Raw genomic sequence first — 25,549 nt, forward strand, 5'->3', positions numbered from 1 at the left:
TCACTACATTACTCCTGCTAGCTCTACTATGACCCTTGTCCAGAGAGGCTGGGAAAAGCAAGTCTATTCTGCAATTAGCAAGGAAAGGGAAGAATAAGCATCAAGTTAACGTTTATAAACGCCAAGCAGAAATCACTGTTTTTACACACAAGAACTTCCAGATGCTTGCTAAACAAGGAAGTAAGACTAAAAGTCTTCAGTAAGGTACAAACATGTAAAGGCAAACTCAATTACTCTACTAATGCACGACTGCAAATGGCTAATGCAAGTAGCTATGAATGCTAGTAGTATATATGCTGTAGAGCTGTGGCAATTACAATTTTTGTTAATGAACATTTTAGAGGAACATACTTAACCCAGACCATTCATCATCAACAGGGGGCTGAGTGTGACTCAAATCCCATGGAAAATCAGAAGTACCAGCCTGAGAAACTGATTCACTGTTGGATCCTGAAAGGGAATAAATGAAATTATAAGTCGCAAACTTCCTGAATTATCTTAGATGAAGAAATTCAAAGCAAAGTAACAAAGGAAGACAGAAGATTGAAAAACAGAGTCTGATTTCAATGACTATACTCTACAGAAAAACTATAAGCTCTTCAAAATTAAATATTTCCAGAAAACTAGGAAAAACAAAGTCAAGTCAATAGACTATGGGGGGGGGGAAAAAAAAAAAAAAAAAAAAAAAAAAAAAAGAGATAATACAGATATACATATATTTTTTAAACAGCTTTTTTGCCTTGCTATTCACTGATAACAGCTTGTTACACAGCCCTCAAATATTTGGCTTGGTAGAGGGGACTGGGGAAACAAAATCCCTCCCACTGCAAGCAAAGTTCAGGTTTGAGACCACCTGGAGAACCTGAAGCCTATTGGTTCCAATGAGACGAATCTCAGAGTCCTGAGGGAAGTGGCTGATATAGTCACAAAATCACTCTCTATGATATTTGAAAAGTTGTGGCAATCGGGTGAAGTACATCCCTGTTGACTGGAAAAAAGACAACATCACACCTATTTCTAAGAAGGATAAAAATGATGATCCCAGAACTAACAACCTCTCAGTCTCACCTCTGTGCCAGGAAAGACCACGGAGCAGATCCTCCTGGAAGCAATGCTAAGATACGTGGAAGACAGGGAAGTGATACGGGAGAACTGGCATGGCTCCACCAAGGCCATAACCTGCTTGACCAACCTACTGGCCTTGTATGACAGTGTCACTGCACCAATGGACAAGGGAAGAGCCACTGAGTCATCTATGTGGACTTCAGTAAGGCCTTTGACATGGTATCTCACAACATCCTTCTCACCTAATCAGAAAGATATGGATTTGATGGGTGGACTGCTGGATGAAGAACTAGCTGCAGGACTGAGTGCAGATGGTGGAGGTCAACGGCTACACATTCGGATAGAAATCAGTGACAAGTAATGCCCCCCAGGAGTTGATGCTGGGCCTGAAACTCTGTAATATCTTCATCAATGACATCAACAGTGGGATCGAGTGTATCCTCAGCAACTTTGAAGATGACACCAACCTGTGGGGTGAGGTCAACAAACCAGAGGGATGGGAAGCCATCCAGAGGGTCCTAGACAGGCTTGAGCAGTGGGCCCAGGTGAACCTCACGAGGTTCAACAAATCCAAACAAGATCTTGCACCTGAGCCAAGGTAAATTCTGTTACCAATACAAAGAGGGGGATAAAAGGATTGAGTGCAGCCCTGCCAAAAAAAGACCTCCAGGTAATGGTGGATGGGAAGCTGGATATGAGGCACCAATATGCCCTCACAGCCCAGAAAGCCAACCATATCCTGGGCTGCATCAAAAGAAGTGTGGCCGCAGAATGAGGGAAATGATCCTGCCCTTCTACTCTGTGCTGGTGAGGCCTCACCTGGAACACTGTGTCCAGATGTGGAGACCTCAGTACAGGAGAGACACAGACCTGTTGAAGTGTGTCCAGAATAACACCACAGAAGTGATCCACGGAATGGAACATCTCCTATAAGGACAGGCTGAGACAGCTGGGGCTCTTCAGCCTGGAGAAGAGAAAGCTGCAAGATGACCTAATAGCAGCTCTTCTATATCTAAAGGGGACTGACAGGAAAGAAGGGGACAGACTCTTTAGCAGGGTCTGTGGTGACAGAACAAAGGGAAATGGTTTCAAACTAAAATAGCGGAGAGATTTAGATTGCACATAAGGAAGAAGTTCTTTTACATTAAGGGTGATGAGATATTGCAATAGGTTGCCCAGAGATGTAGCAGGTGCCCTGTCCCTGGAGACTTTCAAGGTCAGGCTGATCAGGCCCTGGGCAGCCTGATCTAACTGTAGTGTCCCTCTTCATTGCAGGGGAGTTGGACTAGATGACCCTTAAAAGTCCCTTCCAGCTCTAAGAATTCTATGATTCTACGAATAACAGCATTCTGTAAGATTTGCAGCTGTCTCCTCAAATGGAAAGCAGTAACTTTACAACCCATAGAATTTCAATCACCTTGTGCAACTCTGCAGTTTCATAAAGAATAGCCTAAAATAAAAAGCTAGAAAAACTTGATCATTTGCACTATAGATAAAGCAATTAAATTATTCACTAAGAATCAAATTTTCAGTTCAAGCAAAAGTTTCCAGAAGCACAAAGGCAGCATGACAAACAGCAAGACCAATACCAGCTATGATAGTAAGTGTTAGACATTTAACATTATTATTTTTGAAAAATAGGGCAAGCAGAAACAATTCAGAAAAAAACAAAATTAAATCGTGAGACTAAAAGAAATTAGCCTATTTTATGATGAGACTTATTTTTGAAATAAAGAAGTTTAACTAGCTATATATGGTCCTATCTGGTTCACTCTAATTTATAAACTCTTCTGCAAAAGATACCTCAAATGACAGGAATATTGCCACATTCTCATCTTTTGCCAGTTGGTCACAACAGAAATCAGTAAATATTCATTAGGATGGAATTATGACACTGTTGGCTGATGTACAAAGATGATGAATATACTTCACTTATGCTTCTCTCTGAATTAAATCTGGAATGACGCTCTAGCAGATGCATCACAGATCAGCCTTTCCCAGTTCAGTAACTGAATTTCCTTAAGTTTCAGAGTAGCAACAGAACTTGAATTCAAGTGGCTCTCTTGGAAAATTAAATTTTATTAAAATGCTTTGTCTTAAGCAAAAGGTCTTAATTGTATAAGCCTTCATTAAGGGCTCTTCGGAAAGTATGGTGAATCAGACCTTGGTATTTACAATTTTTTTATTAAACTGGCACAGAAGTGCACAGAGAAAGAAGCACTTGTAAGCTATAAGACAACAAGCGCCAGTTTTACAGTAAAGATGCAAACTGCAATACAAGTAAAAGTCAAAGCCCATGAGCACTCAGCTAGCTACTTTCTAAAAGAAAATAGCCATGCCAAGCTCCACGGTAATTGGAGAAAGCAAGAACAGAAAACCTGACACACAATTCCTTTATTGCATAATAAATCACTGAAGCACTTATGTCAGTAGTGCAACACACAAGATTTGTTAGGAAGCCAGGTTTGCTCTCTGCAGCCATTTCATGCTTTAAAACAAGAAAACTCTGCAGTTCAGTTTTCTCATCCATCCTGAAGAGCAAGGACTCGGGAATTTTATGGAACACATTTTTCAAGCAGAGCTTCAGTTTCATGAAGGAAAACAAATGAAGAAACCAACAATCAATGAACAGTAAAATCCCTCACAATTCTGGATAAACAGAGCTTCCTAGAAAGCAATTTTCAGCTCTTCCTCTTGAGATGTAGCAACACCAAGCATTTGATTATCAATTTTAAACTTACTTTATTGCATTATTTGAGCATAATAAGAAAAAAGACAAAAAGCTTTCCAGACTTTCACAAAGCAGGTCTTCTACTTGCTTACATTTACTACTATTTTTCAAAAGACCATTGAAAAAAGATACAAATTAATAATATTTGGCAAATTCTATTTCCATCTGGTAGGGAACAGAGAGGAGGATCTTTGGAAGCATATACATACCAGAAACTCCAGGAGTTAATCCAAAAGAAGAGAAAGAAGTAGAATTCTGTTCAGAGGTATTAATTCTTGCATCTACCTTCCAAGCATCTGTGGGGAAATATAGGGGGGGGAAAACAACAAAAAAAAAAACACAACAAACTTCACACTGCTGGCAATGTTGAAGAAGTTCGCTATTTAATGATGAACAGAGTGAGAAAAACAGAGGAAGTTCTAGTCATGTTAACATTCTACAAAACTGATTATTAATGATACAATCAGTGCTGTTAAGAGACACGAATGCGTAAACATTCAGACTGAAGTAATTTTCAAACTATCTTCCTCTCTCTACAGACTTTCCTATATGTAACAAGCTTTTTTTTTTTTTCTATAAAATCTAGAGAAGTTGATTGTGTTTTCAGTCCCATACTGCTGTAATTTTCCCCACTATAATCACCTAAGCTATTAAAAATCTTATGTTAGTTCTGTAGATTACATCTAGCTTACAGAAAATTGCTTATATGTCATATATCTGACAAATAGGAGATGCCGATTAAAAAAAAATCGAGATGTATTTCATTGACTCTGAAGCATAAAGCAGAAAACAAGACAAAATAACCAGTGGCACAATTGTGTCAAAAGAAACAGATGGTAAGACCCCGATTACACATAAAAGCTACCAGGAGTTTAACAAGCTTCAAAACAGAATAAATCAGGATGGAAAGGACCTCAGTAGGTACCCAGTACACCCTCCTCCTCCAGCTGTGAGGTCAAACCAGGATGCACAGCATTCTATCCAGCTGGGCGTTAAAAACTTCTAAGGATGAAGACTGGTTACCCAAAAAGACTGTGCAAGGGCTGCCTGACAGTTACTCTTCCTATTTATTATGTTGCCCCACAACATCAGAGGCAGATGTTGGTGGTATGGCAGTAGAGGATGAACTCCCACCAATATTCCCTTACATTCATTGCTATGAGTCAGGTATTAGAGAGAGGCAGTTTGACAAAACATCATTTGACACTGTAGCACACATGAAATAAAGGTATGTCACTGAAATTGTCAACACCAAAAAAATTCTGACATTTATGGATGCTTCATGAATGTACCTTTCAGCTGTGGCAAAAATGATATAAAAGACAAGCCACAATCAACTCACCCGCATGAATTAGCTAATGGCAGTGATTGTGGTAAAAAACAGTATTTTGTGGCTGGGAATTTGCTCTACCGGAATTGTTATACCCTTTGTACCTGTTGTAGTTTCCACAGAAATAAAAAGGAGGCATTACTTTCGGAGCAACCTACACACAATGCCTTGTGGTGAAAAAGTTTCTGCTTATATTCAGTCCAAATCTACTGACTCATCTTTCTACCGTACACCACTGTACGGTGTGTTCTATCTTCCCAGAAACACCTCACAGGTTCTAGAAGGCTGCTATTAGGTCCTCTATTAGGTCCTCCTGAAGCCTTCCTTTCCCCAGGCAAGATGAGCCTCATTCCTTTACCTTTTCCTCACTGGGCAAGCGCTCCAACAACTGACCATTTCTGAGTTTGCTGCATTCATTCCAGTAGATCAATAGCCTTTCCTCACAGGGGAGCCCCCATACTGGGTACAGTATTCCAGATTAGATCCAAGAAGTGCTTAGTAGAAGGGGATAATTACTACCACAGTTAACTGACTGACTCCTATTAATACAGCCCTGAACACTGCTGGTGTCCACAGCGCCAGGGCCCATGGCCAGCTGGCTCATTTCTATCTTTGTGTCCACCAGTTCCCTTCTTTCCAATGAAGCTGCTTCCCAGACTGTCATTCCCCAGCTCGGGGTTCCTCCTTCCCAGGTGCAGAACTTCACATTATATTTGTCCTTGTTCTAGTTTGGTTGGGCCATTCCACCAGCCAGTTTATGTCCCTCTGGATGGCACCCCTGATCTGGATGGCATCAGCTGGTTCCTCAAGGTTTTCTGTAATCTGGAAACGTGATGCAGGTTGCACTTCATCATCTCCTTCAGATCATTTACAAAGATGATAAAGGCCCCATTGTCAGCCTCCAGGCAAAGTACGATCTCTGAACCTAATCATTTCTTCCAACCATCCATAGCTGAACCCCCTAACCTGGATACAGAACATGCTGTTAGAGACAATAGTGAAAGCACTCCTGAAGTTATGGAAAAAGGATATCCACTGTTCTCCATCTACAAATCCTGTCATTTTACCAGAAGCATATCAGCCTGGTCAAACATGATCTGTTCTCCATAAGAAAACAAGATTTCAGTCAATAAGTAACACTGTATTAGAATACAAAGTACAGCCTTATAGGACGGGGGGAACAGTCATAAACTAAAAGAAGGGAAATTCAGACTAGATTTCTGGGAAATCTTCCACTGAGAGGATGGTGAGGTGCTAGAACAGACTGCCCGGGAAAGCTGTGGATGCCACATCTCTAAAGGCGTTCAAGGTCAGATTAGATGGAGCCCTGGGCAACCTGATCTAGTACCTGATTAAATAATTGGCAGCAGGTTTAGGATTAGATGATCTTTGAGGCCCCTTCCAACCCAAGCCATTCTATGATGTAACCAGAATACAGCTTTCTGGAATATCAAGAAATACACAGAAACCAAAGCACACCTTTCCTTCAACTTGGCAACAATAAAGCTGCCAACAGAAATCCTTCCAACAGTCCAGATTCAGGTGCCACACTTCAACATATGTGGAACAAATGCAATCTGTGTAGACTTATAGCAGTGCTTCTGACTATAGAAGAACAATGACTTCCAGAAGTGACTAGCATCTGAACAGTGGGAAAAACAATATTACAGTATCTACTAAATAAAAAGGCTGTTCCACAGACAAATGAAAAAATCTCTTATTATTCAGAACAGTGTAAGTAACAAAGGCTAAAAATTGTACTACAAAAGATTAAAAAATAATTTCTAATGAGAAAAAAGGGGAAAAAAATAATAATCAGTGAAACGCTAAATCTGCCACAAGATCTAAATACTCTTCTTTTCTGAAATCTAAACAAATGCCTGCCAAAGACATAGAACCATAGAGTGGCCTGGGTTGAAAAGGACCACAAAGATCATCCAGTTTCAACCCCCTGCTACGTGCAGGGTCGCCAACCACCAGACCAGGCTGCCCAGAGCCACATCCAGCCTGGCTTTGAATGCCTCCAGGGATGGGGCATCCACAACCTTCCCGGGCAACCTGTTCCAGTGCTTCACCAACCTATGAGTGAAAAACTTCCTCCTAATACCTAACCCAAACCTCCCCTGTCTCAGTTTAAAACCATTCTCCCTTGTCCTGTCACTGTCCACTTTAATAAACAGTTGTTCCCTCTCCTATTCAAGAAAGCCACAGTGAGGTCTCTTTGGAGCCCCCTCTTCTTCAAACTAAGTCTAGCTGGTTTGATTGTGTTATGTCAACAGACCACATTAATGTTATAAGAAATATGTTAAAAAAAAAAAAAAAAAGTTACATTCCACAAAGACTTAACTATGCAACTTCAGAATTTTAGGAAAATAAGAAAATTGCTTCCTACAAATAAATAATTTTATTTCAGATAAAGTCCAGTCAAGCTGTAATCAGAAACACAGATGATGTTTCATAGATCATAGATGAAGCCAACAGAACTTACAAGAAACAGAAAATGCTTAGCTCACATTTCACTACACCATTCAATTATTATTCTAATATAATACATTAGAATATATATAGCAGCGTAAAGCTATTCAGGAATTCATTACAAAAAATTATGTAAGAACATTTAAGTGATGCAATTTTTTCTCAGAACAGCTTACCAATGGGAGTGAACAAAGAACGCTCCTTCCAGGGCCTGCTCACCAGGGTTACACCCCAGTCCTTTCCATTCCCGTTTGCATCTGCAGCATCTTGGGCCCAGGCAGATGTCTCAGTCTTCCTCTTCCCAGCTGTAGCTGAGGAAACAGGAGTCCATTTTTCCTCTCCTACACCAATCTGTGAGGAGATTTTTACAGGCTTCTCATTCCAGCTTCCACCATTTACTGTATGGCTTTCATTTAATCCTGGGGAAACTTTAATAAAAGCATAATAAAAACAGCATTTAAAATACAAACTGGATGAATAATTAAACAGACTTTTTTTTCTTTTAATTCAAAAACAAAAGGGATAATTTCTCTTACATGGTGATCTGATGGTTTGTAGAGTCTCATGTACTGAGCAGAGAGTAATTTCTGTTTCGTAACTATGGTAACATACAACAGTTCTCTAAGCACAAAGTGAAAGAAATGACCAAGGAGTAGAAAATGCTTTCTGAATGCTATGTGGAAATTACTAGCAGCATAGCTATCATTAACTAGAGTCCATCAACTTAGAGGGAAAAGAACATGGTAAGACCTCACTAAGGTCACAAACCTTGGCCTACAACAGTCTACTGCACCAAGGAATTACTAGTCAAGGCAAGTTTCATACATACTTTCAAGAACTCACTTCCTAAACATGACAAACCTTCCTCAAAGGGCCCTATCAGTTTTTTTTTTTTTTTTTTTTTTTTTTAAAAGAAATATGCATCATAAAACAAGAAAACTGCCAATCTGCATGATATTTGTATATCAAGAACATAACACAAATACTCAGCTACATCAGCATAACATGCTTACAAAAGCTACAGACAAAATATTTTATTTCATAAATAAATTTCGCTCAGGCAGCAAAAAGACATTCAAGGCAGCATCACTGGAAAGGAAATTATTTGCTGAGTTGTTACTACATGTTCCTAGACAAATCCTATTTCCAAACACAGACATCTGTAACATCCCAATCCCTGTATCTAGACCTACTGCTCTTTATCTACCCAACTCCAGAGCTGTTACACTCCGTCAATAAACATCTCACAGAAGACAACAGAAATAGCAAACACACAGAAACTATAGCATAGCTGGTAAAGCAACTGTTTTGCAGCCTTGCAAGAAGACAGCTGAAGTCCTAAAGTAAAAGTCTGATTATGTTTATCAAACTGTTCTCACATCACTTACATAAATTTTTTGTACAACCAGCAACTTTTCACAGAAATTACAGAAAACTTAAGGTTGGAATGGATCTCTGGAAGTCACTAAACTCCACCTTCTGCTAACTGAGTTAACTTCAAAGTTTTATCACTTTACTCAAGTTCTGGAAATCATTAAGGCTGAGAGTTCAAACCACCTCTGGGCAAACTTACTAAGAACTTTCCTTCTCATGCCCAGTCAGAATACTCCTTACTGCAACTTAAATCATTGCTTCCTACAAAGCTTTGAAGCTCTGTAGAATATGGTTTCTCCTTTCTGAGCTATGGTCCATGAAGTCAGCATGTGAATCAATGCTCCCAAGAACTAGCAGTGATGCACTCTGGACCTGGGTGCTTTCAATAGCTCATCTGTTGACTTGCCTTAAACACAATGAGTGTTCTTGGTTAAAGAAATACCGAGTGTTGGCTGTGAAAAACAATCACCTTTGTTCACAATACCAAAATTTAATCACCACCACGTCAATGTCTCTTATCAAGAAGCCACTGAGATTCACCACCCAAATCATAGTCTAACATAGCGAAATTACACATATGACAAATAAAGTCATTCTCAAAATGAAAGCATTTACAGCATGGTTCTCAAAGGAGAATGGAAAGAGCTGAATAACCCAAGCATGCATAACCTGCAATGAGTGCAAACTATGAAAATCAGGGCTTATCTTTGAAATAAGTTAACATATATTAATTCTTTATGTCAGTAACTCATTAACAGAAAAAAGTTTGAAAAACTAGCACAAGGGGATTTTTAACCAGAGCTTGAGAATAAGCTTTATTGTTCTGTAAGTAACGTGTACAGCAGATAATCTGCATGAAATTTCTAGGCACTTTTTGTTTTATACACCCCAATAGATGTAAGATCACTTTCCACATGTTAAGCACCACCTGCAACTTAGAAATATAACATCTGCATAGCTAAAAAACCAGCTGTATAATAGAGTTCTAAATTAGTAACCATGCAACATCCTGCACTGACAGTTTGTTTTCACTTCCTTAAAACACATTTCCAGTTAATTAGGATGCCTAGCAACAAAAACCTTTTACCTTGTGGAACTGATGATTCCCCCTTTGAAGGTTTAGAGCTGCTAACTTGCACATTCAAAAGAGTATCACCTGGAAAAGAGGCAGGAGACAGAGCTAGAGTATGTTTTTGCAAAGACCAGCAAATATGTGAGCATTCATTATTTAGATATCTAAAGAAAACAATTATCAGTACCTCAAAGTAAATGAAGCTATTTCCAGGGAACTCAAGAATAAAAATAATGCTGTTTCTCATACCGTTGATTCTTACAGACAGATTAAACACTTGAAGACCATTACGGGCCTATACAGCCAGTAACTGCACATTTCAAATCATTCTAGCTATGGCTTCCTTAAGAACGAGGAGCAGAAATCCAAAACAGAAGCTGCAAGTTTCCAACCAAGGGAAGCTCTAAGTAGCTCAGAAACATAAAGCTATTTCTAACCTTTGCCTTACCACGAGAACACGAGACATAACTGATTCTTTTCATATTGATCTGGTACAGTGATACCTTAGAACATATGCACAGGGGGCTCTGTCTAAAGAGGTTACAGTAGTCATGCACTGCCAGAAATACCTACAGCTGGAGTTATTTGTTGAAGATGTTTGTACATAAATGGATAAAATAAGGAAAACTGGAAACAACTGATCCAATTTTCAAAGAGCAAGCCACTGGTGCAAACAAGCATCAGTTAAAAAAACAAAATCATTAAAGCATGGAAGTTTCAATATATTATTCTAAAGTACAAGACAGTAGCTAGGTTTGGTCTTCTTGTCACTTTCCTAGAACAACAAGTTTCATGAAATTAGAGATCCAAGTATATTGACAGGCTAAAAGTATGCTACAAAGCTGAACTATGCCTGTATTCTTCTAGCTTCTGCTCAGCTACAGCCAAATATGAGTTCCTATGCCTACACACTCTTTAAACCCATGCAACTTTCTGAAACAACAGCAGCCACAAAAGCTTACATTTCCCTATTGAAACCTTAGCTGCCACAACTGACTACTGAACTTCAGCCAGATGCCCCACCACCATGAATCACTTCAATGCAGGCACTAATAAACTAGAAACTGAAACAAAAGTCTACATGTTAAGCAGTAAATGACCTCAGTAGAGAACTCATAGGCATGATCTTGCCACAAGGAAATAATCAATAATTTGAGAAATTGGTGCTGGCTGCAACAGTGCTGTGGGTGAGTTTGAAGCTTCCAGGATCATCAAGGTCAGAGTCAGTGGAGCACAAACATGAGAGTAGAGATGTATGGCCTGCCTCTGCCATTTACCCCAGAATGCCTTCCCCTGATCTCTCCCACATGAGTGGCTTAAAAAACGGTATTTCTGAACACTGAAAACTAATCTTTACATGGCTTGAAATAATCTTTTCTTGAGTTACATCTCCAAATATACCAACTACACTTCCAACACAGTCACTATTTAAGCATTCAAGCGTTTTCTAGAAGTCTCTAAACCATCATACCTTTACTTTTTCTGAGACCAACTGGAAGTGATGGTGGGGGCATGAGTTGTTCAATGGATACAGCAGCTGTGTTCTCTGCCCCCTGGAGATTTGATTCTCCTGAACCACCATCAGTCATCACCTTGTCGCGCTTGCGCTGCTGACGCTTTTCTCTATTACTGATTTTCGTTTCCCAGGTACCTAAAATGTTCCCCAAAGTGAAAACATCACAAAGTTAAAGAGAAAAAAATGACAGTTTTACCTTGTTTCCTATCAAGCTGAAGACTGAAAACAGGTTCAGTTTAAAAATAAAAATAAAAAAATCACAGACGTGGCAATCAACTTCAGCATTAGTCTGAGAAAACGAATGACTGGCCAAAGGTAAGTGTTGTTCCGGATGCAATGCAATAATCTGCCTTACAAAGCAAACATGGATAAAATGAGCTATTATTTGTGACTACTCTCAATTTCTGTAAGTTTAACAACTTCAACTGCTTCACTAACAACTCAACAAACTTGTTTCAAAGATCAGATTTCCATTAACATCAGATTTAACAGAATTCCATAGATATGACAAAATGAGTTTCCCATTACTGAATCACATGCAAGTAGTTCTTAAGTAGCACAGAAGTCAAAATAAACCTAACTACATTTTGTGCTCTGTACCTTCATCAGCTTCCTTTCCATCTAGACGTGATGAATCCGGAGCAGTTTTAGCATCTCCCTTCGATTTCTTTTTCTTCTTTGACTAGGGAAAGAAAAAAAGCATTATCTTAATTACTTAGCGAACACTACAGCAATTTAGATTTTCAAATAAAACAAACAAACAAAAAACAATCAGTAGAACACAGGCAAATTTGAATAGATTTTCCTTAAAACCTCCTGTGCAGACAGTTGAAAATGAAAAATGTACCAAACAATACCGATTCCTAAACAAACTAAGATTGCTGAGGGACATGAAAGACTTGCACAGTATGCAAGTGTTAGGAGCAAGCACTTATTCTACAGAGTACAAATCCCAGAGGAAGAAGCTAAGCTGGGAGAGTTCTAATCACAGAGGAATATGTACTATTTGGCAGAAAGATTCCACTCTAGCAAAATGTGTATAGCGTTCTATGTGAAGAATAAAAGAATCATAGAATCATAGAATTGCTCAGCTTGGAAAAGACCTTAAAGATCACTGAGTCCAACCACAACCTGACCATACCACCCTACCTCTAAAAACTCTCCGCTAAATCATGTCCCTGAGCACCACATCCAAACGGTTTTTAAACACATCTGGGGATGGTGACTCAACCACCTCCCTGGGGAGCCCATTCCAGTGCTTAACAACCCTTCTGTAAAGAGGTGTTTCCTGATATCCAACCTAAACTTACCCTGGTACAACTTGAGGCCATTTCCCCTCACCTGTCACCAGTGAGAAGAGACCAACCCCGCTCTCACTGTAAGCACCTTCCAGATATTGGAAGAGAGCGATAAGGTCTCCCCTCAGCCTCCTTTTCCCCAGACAAAACAGCCCCAGTTCCTTCAGTCACTAAAGAAGGCCAGTGACATCTTTAAAAAAAAGTTAAAAGAACTCCAGCATGGAAAATGACTTCAAAATTGCAACTATGATTGCAGCCCATACAATATATATACAGAATTTGTTTTTTTATATTAAGGTTTCTACTGTCATTGCTTCTTAGCTATACAGTCAGAAGTAAATGAATAGGAACAGAGATGACAACCTTTGCCAGTAGTTTTGGTGCAACAGGTAGTTGAAGGAGGAAAAAGAAAAAGAAAAATGACACAAGAATCAAAAGAGTATAATATAGAAAAGCCCCAGAATTCAATGTTTTGATAAGCTAAAGTGATGACAAAATGACTTGCTTGCCTTCTTGGAAAGAAAAGACAATGCTGAAAAGCTTTTCAATCTAGTGAAGAACTACTAGATAAATCTCAATGGAAAAAAAAAAAAAGTGAGTTGTTAAAGAGAGAAGGCTATTTACTCAAATTAAGCTCCAGCTCTCACTGTCTCACATTTTTTGTATGAATATACTAACAGTATTCCCAGCACACCAGTGTCTTCCTGGACATTCAGAGCAAGCCTAATAACTGGGCAAAGCCTAATTGCCTGCTTTTCACTTGAGTTCAGACCACACAATTTGCAAGTCTTTGATACACTCTTTTTGAATATCTATCTCTCTAGGATTGCTAACAACCAAGTTAACACCACAGTTGCAGTAGATATCGCATGGCTCCAAACTGCTAAGTAATGTACATGCCTTTGAGTAGCATGCTCCAAAACAACCACATAGCTTCAACATTGGTACTGATAGCAGCACAGCTTGTTGATGCAGCGCCACAGCTAATACAAACACCACTGGTTGTATGTAGTGTTGTATCAACATACCTGCAGCACTTACAGAAGTGACCAGAGCAGTTAACTCACTGCTTACTGCATAATATGCATACAAACAGAATTATCTTCCAAGTTTGCTCAGCAGACTACATTTACCCACATACTGGCTATTTAGCTCCTGGAGTCTCCAAAAAAGTAGGGCCAGTTTCAAAAGCAATCTGGGAAGAAGTGGTTCCAAAAACATGAATAACCCAGATTACCTGCCAGAGCACTTTCCAAGTAAAGAATTAAAAATGACAGCAGACAACATGAAAAACTATTATGGCTTGCTTCTTTCAACTTAATTTGAAAGGAGATTGGTGACTTTATCGTATATTCATTTTCCATTCTCAGCTACATTGAGATTGGAAGTTGAGAGATGTCCACAAAGCCATCACTGCTCATCTGTCCTTTGATACTAAGGGAACACCTCAGAAGTCATCACAGGTCTTTCAGATAGAGAAGCGGTCATCTTAAACAGCTAAGTTATAACTTCAGTTTCTTAAATAACTTGATTTTACAGAGAAACAAATTTTACACTTCTCATGAAAATCCAATGTTTTGCAGGTTTGAAAACAAGGTTTGTTTTTCAAAAAGTCAATGATTTAAATATTGAAAAGATACTTGCTTTCTTAGCCTCAGTCACTACAGCTGAATCTCTAAAGCTAGAACTATAATTAGGTACCACTTATTCATCACCTGCAAAACTGAGTGCTGTAACAGCCATTATTATCTTGGTTACAAACTGACTGCCAAAGGTTAAAGACATTAAATGTTTTTGAGCAAACAAGCCAATCATTTTGCAAGAATCCTACTCATTCAAAGTGTCAGTTTCTGCAACACAGAAAGCTGCCAGTGTTGGGTCTGCCACCAGCCAAAGAGAACATGAGGAACTTGGCAGGCTGGCCAAAACTTAGGTCTGTAAAACAAATGCTCCCACCCCAGTCCCACAACCCACAAGAGCAAACTATAGAAAAATAAGCCTTTCTTCTTCATCCCCAATGGGCTGTTTATTTCTAGTATTCAAGACAAGGCAGTTTTGTGTACTGACAAACAGAACAAGCTTCTAAGATCTTACAGTCTCATTAGAAAATACTTTTTTTTGACTCTTTTTAAGTTCCACATACTAAAAACTAAAGCACTCTGTACCATGCAAGTCACTAAAATGGAAAAAAGGGAAGAAACTATTCAGTGTCGAAATGATGAACTGTATGAAACAACCACAACTGAGCCATCATCCAAAGCTTCCCCTCCTCACAAAGCAGAACAAGAAGCAGCATCTATTGTGAAAAAACATCCACAAACCTCACAACGCTGAAAAAGGTAAGAAATACTGAAACAAGCAAAGTGCTGTTTTTCACCAAAAGCATATATTAAAGCACAGCAGTAACATAAAAATCATACCCTTCAGGTCACAGATTTTTATATATATATATATATATATATATATATTCACATATATCTACGCACACGCGCTGCTTAAATCCCAGCCATCAATTTACACCACCCACCTAAAGCCATACAAAGAAAGAACACCTACACAGGACCCCCAACATTCTCCTTAGCAGGCATATAATGTTACAAACACAACAGATGCCCTAAGAGGCTTAACCAAATAATTTGATGTCTGTAAAATTACACGTAGCTTACAGCAAGTTCTTGGGGCTGTTTTTAACTGAAGGGCAACAATCAATTCCTGAGGCAAATATGCTTTCCCAGGCTTCCTCCAAGAGTCAAAGAGCTATGAAAACCTAATCTGGGGAAGGAGCAAGAATCTATGTACTGACTTCACAGAGCTGCAGCTCCAGTTTAACATTTCAAAATTCACATTACTATGCTGGCAATTTTACGGTAAGGCTCAATTTGAGTATTTAAACACCTTACCTACTGGGAAAGCCACTTAAGATAAAGTGAAAGTTAAGAATATAAATGCAGTTACTCCTTTAGGATCCCATTTTGTTCTGCCCTTGAAAAAAAACCCACAAAGTCAATCTGATATGTGACTCATGGAGAAGAAAAAGCAGTGTGCTGCATGAAATTTTAAGGCAAAGCCATTTCACAGAGAAGTCTGTTTGCAATGATGAAAGCTTTCAGAGCTCTATAGCCAACTGACACGATACAGTTAACTCACAGGAACAGTTTGTGCTTTAGCCAACATACTAACTGCAAAACAAACAAAAAAAAAGTCAAGCAACTTAAAGAGCTTAAGTGAGCTAAACTCATTACAGTAACTAAATACTGTTTTCTGACTGCTTGAGCATACTAATTTCACTTTCCAATACTCCTCAGTAAAGGCAAAGCAAACACATTTTTGAAGAAAATGGTTCTATTAATTTATGCTTAAATATATCAAACGATTTGAGTTACATTACTTTGTCAAAATATGTGTATATATTTTTTTTAAATAGCGATTTTTTAATCAGCCCTATTACACAAGAATACAAAGAAAACCAACAGCCTTTACCAGATCAGAACAAAATTGACAGCCTAGTCTTCACTGCAGCACAAGCCAGGATATCTATTATGCATCTTCAGAAATCCATGCCAGAAGGAAAATTTCACATACAATGTTATCAAAAAGAACCAAAACAAAATTTTTGGTCAGAGGCCTACCATAAATCCACTTATGTTGCCTAGGAGGGAGAGCATTTGTGATAAAACTAGAAGAGACTGGTCCTTCGGGGAAAAAAAACCAACAACAAACCAAACATTTAGTATAGTTACCTTCTATGTAAAGCTACAGACTGTGCTTGGAAAAGGATGTTCTAACACAGCTGCTCAATTTGCATAACAAAAAGCTCGAACCGGACTTCAAAGCCCTTATTTGTCACCAGAAATTAAGATCTCCAAACACTAGTGGATACATCTGACAAAAGAAATAAGCAAGCACAAGGTCTCAATCCTTTCAATAGTAGCTCCTCTATTGTTGTGCCACGTAACAATACTATCATTACACTGTACCTCCACAGAAGCCAGCAATGATTAAACAAACTTAATTTCTCTAGGATTAACATTTCCAAATTGCTAACAACGTTATCAGTGTTCAGCATGGGGTTTGTTTTGCTTGATGCAAACGACCCATGATAAGGCATGATCTCAGAAGTTAAGAAAATACTGCTGGCTCTTTCCAACACATTAGATTAGTGCTCTTCATAGCAAGAAACACATCCCCTTGCTCATAATAAGCAGTAGGAATTCCAATCACAAGCAGAGCTACACGATATTGAAACCATGTGCATTAAACTTCCACGTTTTCATTTCAAACCCATAACTGACCTTTTCATTCTTCTTTTCTGCATCCGACGGCTGCTTTGTATTTTCCTTACGGACGGGCTGTATCACTTCATCCTCAGATACATCAAGGAAAGACCGTCCATTAGGCTGCGTAAACAAGAAGGGCAGTTAATAAAAAAACTGGAGAAAGCAGAAGCAGCAAAGCTTGAGCAACATAATTACCGAAACAACTGTTTGTTGACTGAGAAGTACCTGTGAGCACAGGGAATTTTGGATAAGGACTCGAAATATTCGCAGCAATTGCACATTTACCAAATGTACAAATGAGAATGGAAACAAAACAGAAGTTCCTTCATTTTATCTCCGTTCTCACAGGAATTACTAATCAAAATGCAAATTTCAAGAAGTTACTAGCTTTCAGAACAGCTACATCTGCATGTGTTGCAAATTAAGTCATTAAATGAGCATATTTAGCACTTTGTGGCAGTTCAGGAATGAGCTCGAATTTTTCTAAATTACTCCTAGCTTGAACAAATTTCTGCACTTTATTCTCTAAATCTGTGCATAACCCTCACTTCCTTCACAAGTTCAACTTCACAGAACATAGATCAGAAGTCAAACATGCAGCACGAACAAAGGCTATCTCCATTGTTCTGTTCAGACAGTCAGACTTTGTTAGCCTACCATCTTCCCCTCACATAGTAATAAAGGGAAGGAAACTGGCATGTATTACTTTACAAAAGTTGCCACAATAATGAAGTTAAACTCTGCACAGCCATTAGTCTGATCATCACCTTTGGCAGGAAAAGCAAATCCTTTAGCTTGCACACTGTCTATGCAGAAAGACAATAATCTAAAGTAATGTTAAAACAAATCTAAGGGTGATATTATTGTGCTTGCAGAGTTGAAAGAATCTAAAGTATTACTCTGCTAGACACTAACCTAATTGGGTGAAAATCAATTATCAAAGGTATTAATTGATACTGCGTCTACACGAGTTTCTTGTTATTCATAATGATTTCTGCATCAAACTTTCACCTAATTTAGCATGATAAGCACAAATAACTACTTCACAGTTGCTTTACTGTCTGGGGCAAAAATGTTTCCTGTGTAAAAGATCAATTCAAAAGAAGCTTAAACAAATTCACGTATTATCATTATTTTGTTTATTAAAAGACATGAGCTACCTTACCTCTGCATTACACCACTCCTCACTGTAACTGGAATTATGTCTTGCCATGCTACATTATGCTTACAGAGCACCCTTGGCATGCTCTCACCAGAGCATATCATAGTATTGCTTACTGTAGCCGGCTAGCATGCCAGCTTGTTATTTTGTATCTATTAATAGAAATTAAAAGATCAGATCACTCAACTCCTCCTTTGCAATAACCTGCCTTAAATTAGGCTTTTTATATCTAACTTGCAACAGATCCCTCAGCATTCTGAAAATGAAAGATATTTTCTAGAACTGCATCTCAGAACCATCCAGAAGTTCCTCTCACAAAGCTCCCAGAACAAGGCTCCACAGAGACACCAAGGAGTTGACATTCAATCTTGGAAAATAACCCATAGCCAGCATGAGTTCTTGAACCTGATTTCCTCTAGATGCCATACAGCTCTGCTGTTAGTGGCAGGATGCCTTTTAATCTATGGCAATACCCACGATGTTTCAAGTCCGGAGGAAGAACGTGGGTTATTCAGCACTGTATCTAGAGAGTACAGCTGCCACATCTGCTCTCAGAATTGCTTCAGAGATGTTCACAGCCCGCTGACTTCTTTTAGTTCTGCACAGGGCTTTGCTTCTTTGGTATAACATACATACCTTCAGCACGAAAATCACACTTTATCAACATTTCAATTTAAGTTTTAATGCTTTCAAAAACAAACAGCCATTTCTCAGAGGGAATAAACTAATTCATACCCAGTAAGAACCCTCCACAAAAACTCACCCACTTAAAACCACTGACCACTTGAAACACTTCGATCATCTGATCATGTAAACAGCAGCCATCACAAGTACGTTCTAAAATCCATACTCTCACAGAAACCGCATTTCTCCCTGAATATTTGTAATATTTGCCTTCTCGGTGGAAGCTTTCCACATTTTATTCCTGCCCACAGATGAATCATAGACTTTTAAGCAAAATTCATGTGACCATTTTTGGATATAACAGTAGCAGAAGCTTCTCCATAGTATTCAAGGGCATTTCTTTTAAAAATGCAACGACAGCCTAAAAGGCAAAGCTTAAGACTTCACAGTGATACATACCCAACTTCCATCAACAATATTAATTCATCCAATTGCTGCAGTTTATTATATATCATCTTCTTTTGTCTGATTCAAACAGCTACAGGAAGACGTGAAATAATGTCAGAGCAGGAATGATGCTGCCTATAATATTCATTTCCAAACAAACTTCTGAACTTGCCTGCTGAACTTAGAACTCCACTGTTTAAATAAACCTTTCTCATCCCGTACTCCCTATAGAGGGTGTTAAGATAATCCAGAAGTAGAATAAAGGTATTGCTGAGATTGAGTGCTAAAATAAAAAAAATAGTGTTCTTTCAATACAGTACAGTGCTATGGATACCTCAGTTTCACACTTAAGAAGGCAGAAATGAAATTACTGTCATTTGAGTTTTACAGGGTCTTATTAGTCCTTAGTTACACATTATAGAGCTATGCCTACCGACAGTATTTTCGGCCAATGAAAGAATCCATTTACCACTATTTCCTATAAGCTTTTAAGAAAGCAACAAAGCAATTTTCCCTTGAAGCACCAGACAATCCGACAGCCTCTCTCCTCCTGCAATCTGACAGGCACAACATGCGAGTATCAGTTGAAAGTATGAAAAAGCCTTTATGCGGCATATTTCTAGGTGCAAAAAGCGTAGTCCAAGAAGTTCTTTCAAGGAGGCCAAATAGAAAGCTTTCGCAAACGAATGCCAACGCCTGTACTGAAAGCAAGCATTAGCATGTAGCCTTTACTATACAGGTACACTTCAACCTACAGGAAATAAATTGCTAGTTTGGTATTTTTGTGCACACGTAAAGAGATTTTTTTTATTATTTTTATTTTTTACAAGCTGTAGCAGAAAACAGAAGAGGATTATTCCTAAGTTTCCATGGCATTTTTCAGATTGTGAAGATACCACCTAAGAACAGATTCCACCTTTTTCTGCTGAAGGTTTAAGAAACGTTAATGAATGCTAAACCATAAAGCTTCATTTTATCTCAGTCTATCCACAGCAAGTAAACAAACAGAACCCCATCACTGCTGCTGCAACCAGTCAACTCTGCACTACTGAACTAAATTTATTTTACTAACAATATCAGTTAGATTGTACAGTACCCATAAAAGAGCTGAACAGAGCTAAACTCATGAAACAAGACAGTGATATTCCTCCTTGGACAGGGTACAGCAAAGAATGTTTCTGAGCCTGACTGACGAGAGTTACGCATCACTGTCATACAATGAGCTCAGTAACTCTACATTAAAGTAACCCTACAGCTTTTAATTAGACATCTGGAGTACGCTTTTTAATGCTGCAGACCAGTTGCTCTAAGCTTTCTGTAATACCTGTAATGGAAATCTAGACTCTGGTATGGCAAGCCCTCTGGTAAATCTACTGATAATAGGCTTACTCTTTTTCCTCCACAGACCTCATCACCAGCAGCACAGTATAGAAAAAATACAACATGAAAACCAACATGCAGCCTTTGGTAGGAATTTCTGTTCCATTTTTAAATTCACAAAGTTCTCCTGTAAGTTCTTTATTGTGAAACTAAGTCAAAAAACACCGGGACGTGCAAACACCAGTCGGTCCTTATGAGCTTACGTTGGGTAACGAGCACAAGGCAGGCCTATTGAACTTCACTGCTGTTAGAAACTTATTTGCACTATAGTCAATGATTTAGTTTATGCATTTTCTTTTTTGAGAAAGTTGTTTCCCACCCCCCCCAAATTTTGCATGGAAATAATGGTTACAGAGCACTATAAAAATAACTTTTAAGATCTTGAGAATATAGAATGACAGCTTCACAGCTAAAAAATATTTTTACTCTTTTCTGGCTGTAAAGCTGTTTGCTCTTACATAGCCTCAATTCTTACTATTTTGCCTGAGAAAACCAAGCCTGAAACAATACAATATTTATACTCACTAAAAACGTCAGTTAAGTTTACATACAAAGCTTGCTTTCATGAAGCCCTATACAGCAGAGCACTGTCAAGTTAATGCTGTATTTCTTCACTGCCTACTGTTGAGAAATTTCTCAGCCTCCCCAGTCGTGACTTGCAAGAGATAGCATTTTAATTCCAGTATAAAAACAGAATAAGCAAAACGTGGATTATTTCTGAGAACAGGCACTATTTTCAAGAAAATAAAACAGATCTGTTAAATCTCTTCACCTTTCAGGAGGATGAAAAGTGCTGTATCTTTAATATGTCTTCTCCAAAATGGAGACCTAGTAGCATTTGAAAAAACTCTGAATCACAGTGCTTCTTCCTTTTGGTACTCTGCATTTAACCTCCTGCAACTTGCACAAACAGCTCCAGCAAGTTTCAGTAGCTCACTGCTCAAAGACATCTTGGTGATGCATGGAGACTTTTGCACTGTTCACAAGAAGCCAAAACTAAAATACCTTAAAAAAACAACAACAACAACAACAAAAACTTCTCAAGCCTCAAAATTGCCACAGAATCAAACAGGGGTACAAATTCCTCTCGTACCTCTTTTTCCGGTCATAGGCAAATAATTCAGATTTTACAGCGCAAAATATGAGACATGGTTGTAACAGGCAGGGGACATCTGCTGCACTTTCATTCCTATAATCCATTTGGACATAAATAGGATTACAAACATACCAACAAAATAAAAGCTATTGAAGCAATTCCTTCAAGTCCCTAACCTACAATTGCCAGGAGCTGATAATTTCTGTCATCTATTAATTTTGTCACAAAAACACTGTCAAAGACACCAGGCTCCCACAGCACATATGGAGAATTAAAAAAAAGACATGAACGATCTGTTTTTAAGGGGCTTCTCAGAGAGATTTCCTTATTAAAGGAGATGATCCTTACTGTACCAACTAAGTCAGACATACTCCCACCGAGGGAAGCTCACCGCCAAACCGACGTTAAGGCGTTCTGTTGAAAAGACGCCACAAAACGCCTTCAAGTTTGAATCACTGCAGCTTTTACGAGGCTCGTAATGCCGCCGTCTGTACCTGCCCGGGCTGCACCTCCTGCCTTAAAATTAAACCAGAACGAGGTCTCCACTGCCAGTTCCCTACCCAGCAAGCCTTTAGATTAATAACGATTAAAAAAGAGAGAGAACTATAAATACTGCTTTCGTGTAATTCGTAGAACCATCAGAACGCTTCGAGAAAGCAGCGCTGCATTTCTCACTCACTACCAACACGGCGTTCTCGCGCCTCGCTGCCGCTCCGGGCTCTCGAAGCAGCGCCGTGCCACAAAGCCCACACGCAGGCGATGCCAGCCGGGCTCACGGCGCCCAGCCCCACGTCTAGGAGCAGCAGCGCGAACTGGTCCCCAGAGCCCCAGCCCCTCACCCTCGCCGCTTTCTCTTGCAGCTTCTTCTTGTTCCTCTTCTTCTGCTCGTCGCCTTTCAGCAGCCCCGGTCCCGGCCCCGCCGCCCTGCCCGGGCCCCCGCTGGCCGTCAGGGCCACCGCCTCGTCGCCCTTCCTCTCGGCCGCGCTCCGCGCCGCCTTCTTGCGAAGCCCTCCTCCGCAGGCCGCGGCCAGGAGCAGCCCCAGCAGCGCCAGCCCCAGCGCGGCCGGGAGCGCCAGGGCGAGCCAGGTGGGCAGGCCCTGGGGGTCGAGGCCCAGCTCCAGGCCCAGCTCGGTGCGCAGCAGGCCCAGGCCGCCCGACAGCACGTCCCGCACCCGGGCCGCCGTCTGCTCGGCCTGCTGGGCCGCCGCCTCCTGCCAGCCGCCCGCGGCCATCGCGGCCCCTCGCCCCGCAGAGGTCCGAAGCAGGAGCGCTGCGGAGGGAGAGCTCAAGCCGAACGCATCGCGGCCCCGAGAGAACAACCCGGAGGAGACGCGCGGAGCCTACGCGGGACGCGGCCGCCCCCGCTCCGAAAGCGCCTGGTCTCCTCCTCTTCCTCCTCCCCGCCCTCCGCCCTGCGCCAACGTCACCGCCCCGCCGGCCGCCTGCCGCAGCGCGACGCCACCATCCCCGCCCCTCAGCAGCCGCCCTCCTTCTGCTCCTCCTCCTCTCTCCACCCCGTCCTGCCCGCGGTGGAGACGTTGCAGGGCGGCGGGCGGTCTCGACGTGGCAGCCGGCGGGAGGGAGCCGTGACCTTCCTGCCTAGTGAGCGGCGGGGCTGCTTCCCCGTTCGTGAGCCGCCTTTAATTCGCTTCGCCTGCAACATATCTCTGGCGTCGCGGTACGCGGGACGCTGGTGTGCGTCTGCTCTCGCCACTCCCTGTTCTCGGCCTGTAGATCCTACAGGGTTTTGTTCTTACGGCTCCAGACAGGATAACCTTCTTGGGCCTGTCAGGCCAGAGAATGCCCCAGGGTTCTACGACTCCTGAGGTTGAGTCACCAGCCCCGTGGGAGCACCTCTGGCTCAGAGCTCAGAGTATCCCACACACTGTGTGCACATCAGCACGTAAGAACAGGTCCCGGTGGGAATAGTGAGCACCAAAGTAGCTGAGCGCAACCTCAGCACCATGGAGATCTGCTGCCCAGAGAGGTTGTGCGTTCTCCTCTGGAGACATTCAAAACCCATTTGGACACCTACCTGTGCAACCTGGTCTAGGGACCCTGCTTTGCAGAAGGGTTGGACTGGATGATCTTCAGAGGTCCCTTCCAGCCTTTACAATTTTGTGATCCTGTGATTCTATGGGACAGGCAGGTGGATTCCACTTCATATCAGGCATGCACTACAGCCTTCCAGTAGGCCTTCTCTGGTGCAGAAAACATTTTCAAAGATGTCACCAAAAAATAGATGTTATTTTGAAATATTTCAGCCAAGTAATATGACAACAAAGATGTTTTCTAAAAGCCATGTTTCCTAAGAGCTCAGTGCCCACAGATGGCTTAATAGTTGTTGAGCTTTATGTAAGTACAGCTGAATTAAAGGCAATGGGAGGTTTTTGTGTTGGAAGGAACTCCCCAGATTCATTTCCCCATGCACATTAAAGATGGACTCTAAAAAATGTGACCCCCAATGTGTGCCTTTTTTTCAGAAATCTGGTCTCACAGTGTCCAGGGTTCCTGCAGGGGACAGAGCACCTCCCCAGTGAGGACCGGCTGGGAAAGCTGGGGCCATTCAGCCTGGAGAAAAGAAGGCTCCGAGGAGACCTTGTTGTGGCTTTCCAGTATCTGAAGGGTCCTACAGGAAAGCTGGGAGGGACTTTTTATAAGGGCAGGTAGCGACAAGATGAGGGGAAATGGCTTTAAGCTGAAAGAGGGTAGATTTAGACTGGATATTAGGAAGAAATTCTTTACTGTGAGGGTGGTGAGATGCTGGAACAGGTTGCCCAGTAAGGCTGTGGATGCCCCCTCCCTGGAAGCATTCAAGGCCAGGCTGGATGGGGCTGTGAGCAACCTAGTCTGGAGGGAGGTATCCCTGCCTATAGCAGGGGGTTGAAACTTAATGATCTTAAAGGTCCCTTCCAACCCAACCATTCTATGATTCTGTGAAAATTATTAGTTAGATAGGCACTGATCTGTACTGCAGGATTATGGATGTGAACCCTAGGAGCTGGCATGGTTGGCTTCATGAGAACTACAGCTTGGCCTTCTGCAGTGGGCCTTGCTGGAAAATAATGGCATGCTCCATCTTTTCTGTTTGCTACTTTGCTTACAGAGAGTGTTGGCCTCTTGAAGTCTGCAATGAAGATTTAACAGGATACTTGAAATACAAAATGTAACAATATTTACTTAAGCAGCAGAATGATAGATCATACTGGTTTTGTATGCTGATAATTTTATTTGTAAAGCCAGTATATTTTTCATACACAAGTATTTTATATAATTTTAAATCCCTTCGTTTTTAGCAAAGCGCTCTTAAAGTGCTCTTAAGTTCATGGGTTTTTTTTTACAATGTCATCTTTAAACTGGCAATCAAATGCTAGTTTTCTAATGGAGTACAGTTTGAATGAAAAGTATTGCTGGAAGGAGTGGTAGCTACTGTTTTACTAATAGACATTTATATTCTTCTCGAATATTAGTTAAAAGCCATTATACTTTGTTTTCTCTGCTTTTGTTCTTTCCATGCTTCTACGCTTCAGCATAGACTATGCACTTGTTTTGGAAAGCTGTTGCACAACTCAGCCACCCTAATTTGCCAAATAAATTCATATTCTGTAAGTAGTTTGTTTCTGATGTTGCCCTACATAACTAGAGTTCTCAGAATAATGATCGTGTCGAATCATAGAATTTGTCTGAAGGTGGAAGAGACCC

At 40.5% G+C, this 25,549-nt stretch overlaps 1 protein-coding gene across 1 annotated transcript in view; it reads right to left on the bottom strand.

The window, feature by feature from the left end:
• MTDH (metadherin) overlaps positions 1 to 23,079 on the bottom strand; it is a gene marked incomplete at both ends in the record, with an annotated part of 29,018 nt that extends 5,939 nt beyond the window's left edge. Inside the window, 8 exons of the mRNA XM_079533406.1 lie at positions 352 to 450; positions 4,006 to 4,092; positions 7,778 to 8,029; positions 10,063 to 10,131; positions 11,519 to 11,698; positions 12,164 to 12,245; positions 17,154 to 17,258; positions 22,624 to 23,079. Of these exons, the coding sequence (XP_079389532.1) occupies positions 352 to 450; positions 4,006 to 4,092; positions 7,778 to 8,029; positions 10,063 to 10,131; positions 11,519 to 11,698; positions 12,164 to 12,245; positions 17,154 to 17,258; positions 22,624 to 23,079 (1,330 nt within the window). The remainder of the gene's footprint in view (positions 1 to 351; positions 451 to 4,005; positions 4,093 to 7,777; positions 8,030 to 10,062; positions 10,132 to 11,518; positions 11,699 to 12,163; positions 12,246 to 17,153; positions 17,259 to 22,623) is intronic.
• Between the last annotated feature and the right edge of the window lie 2,470 nt (positions 23,080 to 25,549).

Source organism: Tetrao urogallus (assembly GCF_951394365.1).
Source record: "Tetrao urogallus genome assembly, chromosome: 3".
NCBI classification, from domain to species: Eukaryota; Metazoa; Chordata; class Aves; order Galliformes; family Phasianidae; genus Tetrao; species Tetrao urogallus.